We start from the raw sequence: 12,035 nt of genomic DNA on the forward strand, positions 1-12,035 counted from the left end.
TCAAACTAAAGACATTTATGACCAATATACAATCTCTATAAAAATGAATTATCAACAAAGTTTATGACTCTTTGTTCCATAAAAATAAATTGTTTAAGAAACTGAGCAATCTTGGCTCCCATGTACTTATTGGTTAGTAAGTATGTGCATTTAATTGAGTTTAGAAATGTCTTTGGAAGTGGTATGGAGCCAAGAAAAAATATCTGATTGACTTCATTTAGAAATGAGCTGCAAAATTTTGTTTAAATATTTCATGAGTGATGGCAATCTAAATAAATTTTATAATTTTTTTCTCATGATTTTCAGTTATTTTTCAGTTAACCCCAGTTTTCTATGCCTATATAAGTATACTAGACTAATAATTACTTAGGAAAACTGGTGATGTTTACTAGGAAGAAATAAATCTGCATTAGTTCAATATATTAGAAAACTTAAAATAACTTTATTAAGGTAGTTAGGGAGATGCACATTATATAATGCACTTTCTTGCACATGATCAAGCAGAGCTAGGAATAAGCTCTAAAGTCTGGGCCCACCCTAACCCCCACATATCCCATCTTAACCCCTCAAATCATTTTACTGACAAGTTTGTATATGTTTTTATGGTATATATTTGGTCTTCTTGATTATACCTATGGTGTTACATATAAGGATACTGTCCTAAATTAGATTTACAGAGGTTTTACAATATACAAAACTGTGTTGATCCAGTTAGCCAATGATGGTCAACTTCCATTCTCCCAGTTCTGGACAGAAGATATTTTCCCCAATTGATGAAGGGGAAAGTTGGGGTACTAAGTTGATGACCAAAGGTATTTTAGTCCATTCGAACAACGCTTATAGAGGACTAGAAAACTGGGATGCATTCAAGGTGACAGGATCATCGCAGAAACATAGCCAGTTGGGGAGTGAGGGATCAGGTAGAAGATAAGCATAAACACTGGGGTCTAGGAATATTTAGGAAGCAACAGAGTATGCAATAAATGTGACCTGTAATCTCCCTTAAACAGAGCCAGCTATAAGGGAAGAGGGGAAATGGCCCTGAGTCAAGCCTGAGAGTAATCTCTGATCATCGGAAGATGGCAACCCCATTTGTGCTGTCTTTCACTATCTCAGGAGAAGTGTCTCCAAAATTTATTTGTTGTTTATTTGCTTTTTAAAGAAGTATAAAACTTTTTTCCTGGAAATGACTTAACAAAGATAGCAATTTCTCAGATATGAAACATTCATTCTGTTAAAGAAAAATCCTGGTTTTCCTAACAACACTGAACAGGATAGAATGCTTACAGAGAAAGTATATGTTCCTATGATTAAGACTCAAATTTTGAAATAGGAAAAATTCTTGGTATTGAAAGCTTGAATAATGCAATGTATAATGGTTGAAGAATATCATAATTATATGTTATAATATATAGGAGTAGTTGTTATCACTGACATTTGACAAGTCACCTGAACATAATTCTCAGCTTTGTTAATGATTCCATATAGATTTTTTAAAATAATTTCTTTATTTACACTGTGGTTACAGAAATGTTCATAGTTGTGTTTCAGTCATAGAATGTAAACTGTCCTTCACCAGTGCAACTTTCCTGCTACCAATGTCTCCAATTTCCTCCTTCCACCTCCACCCTCTGCCTTATCTCTGAATAAGATAGGCATTCAGCTTCTCTCTCTCTCTTTCTCTCTCTCCCTCTCTCGCTCTCTCACTCTCTCTTTCTCTCTCACTCTCTCTTTCTCTCTCTCTCTCTCTCCCCTCTCTCTTTATTTCACATACATTATAATAGTTTGCACTATGAGGGGCTGCCATGCATATCACTTGCCTCAATTGTTTTACACATTTCTGTCTTCCAGGCAGTTCAGGAACAGTGTCACAGGGGGAACCAAACATATTTGCATTCCTTCACAAACATTAAAATTGGGTTTGAATTTTGTTATAAAAATGAGTTAGCCAGCATAGTTTTATAGAATGTGGAAAAAAAAAAACAGTGATGAAAGCGAGAGACTGAAATTTCTCCTCTGTCATTAATCCATTTAATTAATTTCTTTTTTTCTCATTGGTTTGAGGGCCACACCTGGCTGTGCTCAGGGTATATTCCTGACTCAAGCATCATTTGTGGTAAGGCTCAAATGACCATATGCTTTGCCAGAGATTGATCATAGATCTGATCAACAGTATGCAAGGCAACTTTACTCGCTGTACTATTTCTCCTGTCTTCCAGAACATTTTCTTAATTTAAGTTCTATTTTTAAGCTTTATTTATGGCACTGGGCAGCAAATCCACAGTCACCATGCTAAGTGCTCTAACACGAGACTATATCCCTGGGCCTTATTGTAGAACTTTAAAAGTCACATGAAAATAAGCATTTATGTCTCCTTTGAATGCCACAGCGCTGCCAAGCTAATACCTTAGTATTAGCCATGATTGGAGTGTTTACCACAGGCTAATCAGCAGACAATACATACATGGGATTTTATTCCCTGGAGTTAGTAATTAAACATTTAATCTCATGGCACAGTCAATCACATTCTATTTTGCACCTAAATCTAATACACATATACATCCTCAAACACTAATATTTTTCCTCAAAAATTTTATTTGGCTTTTGGGCCATACCCGGTGATGCTCAGGGGTTACTCCTGTCTATGTGCTCAAAAATCACTCCTGGTTTGGGGGACCATATGAGATGCTGGGGCATAGAACCGCAGTCCATTCTGGGTAGCACTTGCAAGGCAAATGCTCTACAACTTGTGCCATCACTTCAGCCCCTCCTCAATGTTTTTAGTATATGTGTTAAATGTATATGTAAATAGATAACATATTCTTTAACAGTTATATGGCTGTACATGTACTAACTTTTCTTCAACTTTCTCCTTCTCTTGAACAATGAATAGAATTTCTCATGATTAAAATATTCTTATCATAAACCTTTTCTGGAGGCCTAGACACCTGCTTGTTTTGTATCCCTCTGAGAATTAGTATTTCAGTAAATAGAGATGCTGACTTCCAAGAGATGATTCATTTTGTAAAAAGGCATGGAAGTATACCCTGCTACAAAATGCCTCCTTTCTCTTCTGCACATGAAAGACAAGCTGATTGTCCTTAGACAGGGCACAGTTCATCTGAGCTTTTTAACTTCTGCTAAACATGCAGCTGATGACTCACATCATATCTCAAAGAAGCTGAATGCATTGTAAGACAGCACCTGTTCAGGTGCCACATGAAAAGCACTTTTGGATTTGGGAGACTGTTGCTCATTTCCATGAATGCAACTCTTTGAAGGGTTTTACATTTCTTCCCATGAGCAATAATGTAAATGTGTAAATTACTGAAAATGTTTAAAGACTATCAAGTCCAATCTACTAATCCTACTAGCCCTTGGGAACTAAAGACATGCTTTACAGTTATTTCATGGCAAAAACCACAGATGGGTCTTATTATGTACTCTAACATAGAAAATTTAGTATTTTGTTTCATTATATACAAACGCAGTACTGGATAATGAGAGGGAACTGCTGGAATAAATAAGAGTGATGGTGTCTCATTCAATGATGCGTGTTGATCACTGTGACTGTCTGGCTGCTTTATCCATTTGAACAGGTCCTACAGCAAGCATATTGCAAGAAGCTAATGTTCCACTTCTATCAAATGAAAAATGCAAACAACAGATGCCAGAATACAGCATTACAGAAAACATGGTATGTGCAGGCTATGAAGAAGGAGGAACAGATTCTTGTAAGGTGAGTATGGAAAAAGACTCATTTTTGCAATACCATTAAGTATCACTGTAGATTTTTACAAGTATTAAAAATATTTTTAAAAGTATTGAAACTATTGCTATAGCCTAACTAATTATTAGACTAAATATTGTTAAACTAACAATAATGCAGATTAAAAAAACCTCAGGGTCACAATTTTATTTCTTTATTATTGTTGTTGTTGTTGTTATTTTGGTTTTTGGTCCACACACGGTGATCCTCAGGGGTTACTGCTGGTTATGCACTCAGAAATCACTCCTGGCTTGGGGAACCATATGGGTCACTGGGGGAATCAATCACTCCTGGCTTGGGGGACCATATGGGTCGCTGGGGGATCAAAAGATGGTCCGTCCTAGGTAAGCATGTGCAAGGCAAATGCCCTACCACATGTGCCACTGCTCCGGCCCCTTTATTTCTATTTTTTACAAAACTATGATTTATGCTTGTGGTCTGCTTACAGCTTATCTGTCTATCTGTGGTTCTTAGAAATTTTGGGTAGAATTGGGCATCGAAAACATAATTGTATGTGACACTACCTTGGAGATGCTCAGGAGGCTGGCATTCACTTTCTGCAATATTTGACCCAACTGTACTCATCAGGTATTCCATTGCTTGTGCCTGGCAACCTGGGGCTGCAAGGTGCCAATAGTGCTTGGAGACATCACGGCCATTCAGATGAGCTCGGGGTCATGCAGTAGAATGTTCATATGGATTTGGACATATCAAATTCTTAATATTACTTCAACCCTTTTATGTATATTCTCAATCCAAACAAAAATTAAAAATAAGTATTTCTACAAATGTTACCTTTAAAGGTCAAGCATAGAGTCTGCCTGTGAAGACAGTAAGATAAAATAAATAGGAATTTGCTCTTGTGATGGAGATTTACATCTTAAAGAATTTCTTCTCAATTTTCTAAAACATGGTATAAATGAAAAAAATACATAAAGAGATGTCAGGACCAAATGACATTTTTCTCCTTTATTTTAAAAAATAATTTAATGTATGTTTCAGTTGTCCAGTGATAATTTTTGGATGAAAACAAACCTGAATAGGCTAGTTAATATCAGTTGTGGCTAATCATTTGTCAAAAGGTAAATAAGAAATGTATTCAGTAACTCAGCATTACCCGACTCTGCAACTCTTCTACTAGACTATTCACATTCTCTTTTTATTCATATTCATTTCAAGTTGGGGATGTTACAACAAACTCACTGTATGCCCAAACTGAATTTTTTGAAGTCTTAATAACCTTTGACTGATGTGACCATCAGAGAACACATTTATAAAACTGAAAGACAAAACAGATTACTACCAGGAAATAACATACTCATCTATCAGCTTCACAAAAATCTACAGTTAGCCAATAAAAATCACATCCTATTATATTTTAAAATGACAATTAAGTTTAAGTATTTGTAAAATATTCAAATATGGAATATGTTTGTGACAAATTACTCTTAACTCTAACAAGCTCTTTTAGTTATGTTTTATTTTGTTTCGACCCTATAATTGTTGGTGAGGCATTTGGCAACACATTTATGTGAAAAAAAGGCTTAAATGATGTAAACCATGAAAGTTCCTAAGTAAGGACTCAAAATCATTAATAGTCTTTATTGTCACATATTGTAAATGAATTATTTTTCATGTTTTGTGTACTTAAAATTGATAAAATATTAATATATTCACATCTACTACATAAGATTAAATATGATAGCAATACTGAATAAATAATTTACCAATATGGAAGCAGTGACTATATCAATGAAACATGATTTGATTTATTAAGGTGAAAACACTGATTTACATATAAAAATGAATGACATATATGTGAAAACAAACTTTATAAAAACTGGACTCAATATAAGATATTTAATAGATATACCTGTGTACATACTCTAGTTCAGTTAATGTATCAAATTATTTTAAGCTTTCAACTTAATTTTATCTGAATCTTATTTGATGAACACTTGCAAATTTAAAGCACATAGAACAGCTTTCTTATTTAAAATTTATCACTGGATCTTCTACTTTACTTTTGAGAGTAAGTGTACTTAAAGTAATATATTGTCACTTAGAGGGAGATTTATAGAATTATTGTTCAGGAGGGAAATCAACACATCAGATCATTTACAGTTAATGGGGATTGCTTGGCAAACACCTCATATATTAGGTAGAAAATATGAATCCTGGTACCATTGATGTTAGAGTTACTTTAAACCAATATGCTTGATCTCTGAAATCTTATATTAGCCTCTGATTTTTAGAATATAAACATAGTATTCATTAGAAAATAAGAAAGCTCCTACTCATTATCTTTCTAATATAATATGATATTATTACTCAGTAATCAGTAGCATAATCACATTATTTTTCTCTCAAATTTAATTCCATTTATATATAATTTATTGTCTGTAAAAGAAATCATAGCTAATATTATAAACAAGTAACTACTGGAACATCAGTTATACACAACTGGTGTTTGTCTAGAATTTAAAGCACTCTGACAATCTGAAGCATGTCCTCTTTTTAAAAACTAAAAATATCTCACACAAAAAAATTAACCTTTTTTTAATCATCCAGAAAGTTATTTTGTAACTGTGGTTTTCAAAGGATGGCCTTTCTTCCAAATCATCATCACCAAAACATTTGTTATAAATAAAAATCTCTCAGGCCCTCCCTTAGACTTCAGAGTCCAAATTTGTAGGTTTACTCCTCACTGTGTAGCATAACTTACCAGTGATTCTGAGGAATACTGGAAGTTAAAGAACCATCTGATCTAAACTAAAATTGTCACCAACTCTTAAACTCAGAGTCTTCACAAAAGGTAGATATATTTGATTTTATCTACAAATATTATAGATCAATATTTTATGTGCTAGACATATAATCATACTTTAAAGAATTTATACATCTGACATACTGCAAATAAAAAATCTCTTTATTGAACATATCAAAAAATTAAAACAAGAGGAGTCACATAATTGAGCCAAAATAGCTAAAAGGACAATAATGAGATGATGCAAAGTGACAGAAATAGACATGTATGTCTCAACCAGACAGACAACACAGTAGTTAGACATCAAGTTTGCTAGTGGCTCCATTCAGGAGCTGCGACTGACCCAGTATGTCTGGATAAGTTAAAATCCTTGTTTGTGTTATCAGTGTCTGGATTCTAGTCTTTATTTAAAAAATTAAATTATTTTAGAAAATGTGAAGCAAAACAGACTCCTTTTGAAAATATTGAGAGAGTTGGGGTTTATTTTTAAAGTCACATGAAAATGTTCAGCTTGTACTTATTTTTCCTCTGAATTAATCATCTTTTATAAGTATTTCTAAACTTGCATTATGGACTACGAATTTAGGATAAAAATTAAAATCACAGTCCCAGTTTTCAAATAGATTAAATATATTTTTATATCTGAAAGAAGAATAATCTGTGGTTACTGTATCGAAAGATAAAGTGTGTTTTTATGTAAACATTTCCCATAAACAAGAGATAAAGAATATAAAGAATAATCAAAATCTTTTCAAGAAATAATCAGATACACATAAAGTTAAGGTAATTTTTGGTAGGGTTGGATAATTAGTATAGCAATAAAGCACTTGACTTAAATTCATCCAACCTTGGTTCAATTCTGGCACTTGAGTACTGCCAGAAATAATCCCAAAGTATAGAGCCAGGTGCAAAATCTAAGCGTTTCTGAGTATAGCTGACTCCCAAATTATTTTTTTTCTTTTTTTCTTTTTTTTCTTTTTTTTTTTTACTCCCCCACCCTCTTTTTTTTCTTTTTTTTTCTTTTTTTTTACTCCCCCACCCTCAACTCCCAAATTATTTTAATAAAATATTCCATTGCATCAATAATTTCACCAACTGCTTGCACTTCCTAAAGAAATATGAAACAGAATAATTGAATATTTTGCACAATTAAATTAAGAAAATGCATGTTCATTTGCATTGTATAGAAATAATACAAATAGTCTATTTAACTTTATGAGCATACTATAATTAATACTTATAAATAGTTATAAAGTTTCATTTATTGAAATATCAATGAAAATAAGGTAGATTCCTATGATAGAAACTGCCTTATAAATTTTCCCATTTAAGATAAAATATTTTTTACAAACGTTACCAATTTTATCCAATGCAGAAGATAATGCTATGTGAGAAAACTAAAATAGAATATATATGTGTTGCCTATATTTGTAAATGCAAAATCTGAGCTAGTTGTCTTTTTTATCTTAAAAAACCCTGAGAGTTATATTTCCTTAATAAAATGAAAAGAGCTTTGTTTAGAATGTATTCATAGTTGTGTCTTAGAGAATTTTGTGGTACCCATTACATGGGTTATTTGAAGTGAGGAAACTCAATAAAACTGCATCATAAAACATTGCATAAAATTTTATTTTAGTTGTCAATTTGTTTTTGTCTTTTTACTAAGCAGCAAAATGTTCTCTTTATTGATCTAACATGGTAGGAAAAATACATCATTATTTGTGTGACTTTGTATTGATTTGTAAAAACAATTTTATTTAGTGTTAGCAATTGACCACATGTCTATAATTTTCTTCTGCAACTTAATTTTTAGGGAGATTCTGGAGGACCATTAATGTGTCAAGAGAACAACAGGTGGTTCCTGGCTGGTGTGACATCATTTGGATACCAGTGTGGGCTTCCTAATCGTCCAGGGGTGTATGTTCGTGTCTCAAGGTTCACAGAATGGATACAAAGTTTTCTACATTAAAAAGTCACCTATATCAAACATAAACCAGCAAGTTTTCCATTACATTCCACAGAAAATGCAAATAGAGAGCTTCATTTAACGAACTGTTTTGTAAAACTCTTTGTTGCTCCCTGGGCCACTGAAATCTTATAAAACAGTGAAATTAATATTTACTAGTAGCTAAATAATACAACTTAATCTTACTATATACAGCTATTGTTTTATAGATTTGATTTTCTTAGTCATGAATTATTTTTAGCCTGATATTTTATTTTAAAATGTTATTTGGGGCTGGGGAGATGAATCCAAGAACTAAAATTTAGGCTTTGCTGAGACAAGGGTTCAATTCTGCCACCACATGGTCCTTAGGGAGCAGCCCCTGAAATAGTCAGTCCCTGAGCACTGCTGGATGTAGATCCAAAGAAATACAAAATTAAATAGATAATAAAAATTTTTATTTGGATTCCTATTATTTACATATGGGATGTTTATGCTAAATTAGAAAAGAAAATTAAATAAGCTTTGTTTTTTATTGTTTGTAATAAACTTGTACATAATATACTTCTTGACTATATTACAACCAGTAGAATCTTTGTTTTACTATCAAAATACACTTCCAATTAATCTCATTCAGCTTGGGAATGTCTTTAATGTATTTCCTTAAGAGAATATTTATTACAAACTCACTCGACTAAATTGATGGTACATTTCTCTCAAAAGAGATATTAAACAATAAGAACACATAAGTCTAGGCAGCACTTTAATATCAAAACAAAAAATAAGCTCATTGATATGATCTCTATTTCATTGAATTAGGTATTTTTATTAGCTATGTTGTCTGTTTATTTCAAGTTAGTATTTTCTAAGTTTCAAAAAATCAGATAACAAAAAATAAAACTATTATAAATCTTTCTTTTTTATGTTTCCTATTACAGTCTTCAAATATGTGCAAAGCTTATTTAGACACAGCTGAATATCCCATTAAGAAGCCAAATGTGTGGAATAAATGAATTTGATTCACTGCTTTAATCTTTTGGATTATTTCCAAAATAAGTACAAACAGTACAAACATAAACTCAGTTTATCACACAAAAGCTATATTTGGGGAGACAGATACAGAGTTTGGTTTGACAAATAAGCATACATATATATGCTTACATGAGTCTGTATGTTCCAAAATGGTAAAAAAAAGAAACTGAATTTTAAGAAGATGAAAGACATAATCAGTATAAACTGGATGAAAGATCAGGCTAAAACAGAATAGAATGATTATTACTGATACTACTAATATCAATGTCCGAAGAGGACATGAAGATCACTGTGCAGTGGGGGATGATCTGAAAATTCATGCCTCTGAAAATCATCATGGAAAGGAAAAAATAAGATTATTTGAATCTCATAGGAATCATAGCTGTATGCTAATGACAAAAATTGAAATTTCCTGAACACACTTTTAAGATCTTTCCAATGACCTAATCCTAAAAGGGAGGCAAAGCAGTTAGGAAAAATAAAACTACACAACTGGGCATGTTGTTTAATTGTCCCATCTAGAACTTTATGAAACTTGGAGAAATGGTCAAAATCTCCAAAGGAATTCTCCAAAGAAAGGAATCCATGGCCCTAGTAACTCATTGCCTGGTAACTCATGGTTTTTGTAATCGATACCATCAGACTTCTCCAAGCCTGGATCTAGATAAAAGGCAAAATCAAGGCTTTTCCCCATTACTTCACCTTTCCTGCTTTGCAGCTGTTGTAGTCATGGGTGGCATTTACAAAGGGAAAACCTTGTTTCTTCTTCTCAAGTCCCAACTAAAGGAAGAAATGCATGCAAATGCATGGTGGGAACATGTTGGGAAGAGGAGAACGCAGCAGCTGGTGTCGCATTCTACCAGAAAGATGGGTGGCCAAAAGGAGGTGCACACAGCGGTCAGCAGCTAAGCCTGGTCTGCAGATTCATGTTCCCTGACTCTAAGAGGCTGAAAAGGTGCCAACGCCCACTCCTTCCTTTTTTGCCTCTTCATTTGGCCAACAAACAAATGTTGTGAACAATCTCCAGGAGAATTCTTTGTTTACTAATAGCAAAGGCTGGACAAAAAAGATTAGCTTTTATACTTCCATTTGAAAGATAACTTCCTTTTTAAAACAACTTCCATTCTCATTACACTTAAAGAGCAATTTCTTTTCATCCTGTGCATCTACACAAATGCATGTGCATGTTATTCCCTTAAGAGATTCAGACAACACCAGAGAGCATTCTTCAGAAACCATAATTTTTTATTTGGCTTAAAAGGAACACAGGGACATTTGTAGACCAGGTAGTTACAACTTTCTCTTAAGAAGGCACCACAAGCATTGAAGAAAGTAGGATGAGTTTTAAAGGAGCTGTGATTTATTCTACCAGACAAATCCTCAACAATGATCATGTAGTCACCAATGTCTTTCAATCCATTTTCATGCTAATTATTTATTTTAGTTTTCATCTTTGCTGAAATGTCAGTGAGCTGTGCTTACCTTCTGTCAGTGGTGATCCTTCACCCACTCCTAACCCTAAGACCCCTTTATATGCCAAAAAGGATCTATCAGGCTAGGGGGAAAGTTTAGAGATATTTTGCAGTTATCCACTTCCAATGTCAATTTAGGCCCCCATAGAACTAAGCTTTGCTTTGTGGTTATGAGAAGGGCATCTGATTCCAGAAAATTCTGAGTTGTGTTTAGACAGGCAACGTGTGAAGACAATGATTTATACTGTATGTGCCACTTCCTTTGTTCTAAATTGAGTGTATTGTTTGTACAGCTATTATTAAAGTTATTACAAAAATCTTTGATTTTCAACTAAAAATACTTGTAAGGCACGTGTCTTGCACAATTGAAATTAGACAATCCTTGCCTCTTTGTAAAATATTTTAGTAGATTTACATCACAGTTAATGAAATAGCTCATTTCCTAAATATTGTCTGACCAAAAGCCAAAAAACTGGAAGAGGATGTCATTTCTAGAAAAGAAACTTGTATGTAGTAATTATATTTGTGATTGTGTGATTGAAGTTGACAACAGTGATAAATTTATTTAATCAAAACAGTATGTATTGAAAAATTAAACACCATAAAAATAAATATAAGAACTGTCTGTTTTTATCAAACATTTATGTAAAGATAAAATATGTTTAACACTGTAAATTTCAATACCATTTATATTATATTAACCAGATTATAACCTATAAAAGGTAAAAAAACACAAATTTTTGCTTCCAGCACACATTTTTCTGATGCATTAATAGCAATTTTATCTGCCTGGATCATTCAATTTACTTGAAGTTCAAATACATCCTTTAGCAAAATAAGCAGGTTTCACTCCATTATTAGCACAGCCTTATCTTATAAATGAAATAATAACCATATAAAATTATTTTAGTATTTGCCTCAAGGGGGAGCTTACAGTTCATCTTGCAGATCCTTTGAGATTTCAAGCCATTCCAAACTAATGTTCTGATGCCATTCCTTACACTTATCCAGAATTATAAAACTCTAATTTCTTTTCTGAAGCCAAGTTTA

At 33.0% G+C, this 12,035-nt stretch overlaps 1 protein-coding gene across 1 annotated transcript in view; it reads left to right on the forward strand.

Annotated features, from left to right (window-relative positions):
• The window catches only part of TMPRSS15 (transmembrane serine protease 15), a 123,330-nt gene extending 114,825 nt beyond the window's left edge, over positions 1-8,505 (forward strand). Inside the window, exons 25-26 of the mRNA XM_049785724.1 lie at positions 3,600-3,739; positions 8,350-8,505. Of these exons, the coding sequence (XP_049641681.1) occupies positions 3,600-3,739; positions 8,350-8,505 (296 nt within the window). The remainder of the gene's footprint in view (positions 1-3,599; positions 3,740-8,349) is intronic.
• The last annotated feature ends 3,530 nt before the right edge of the window (positions 8,506-12,035 follow it).

This window comes from Suncus etruscus, chromosome 13, assembly GCF_024139225.1.
Source record: "Suncus etruscus isolate mSunEtr1 chromosome 13, mSunEtr1.pri.cur, whole genome shotgun sequence".
In the NCBI taxonomy this organism is placed as follows: Eukaryota; Metazoa; Chordata; class Mammalia; order Eulipotyphla; family Soricidae; genus Suncus; species Suncus etruscus.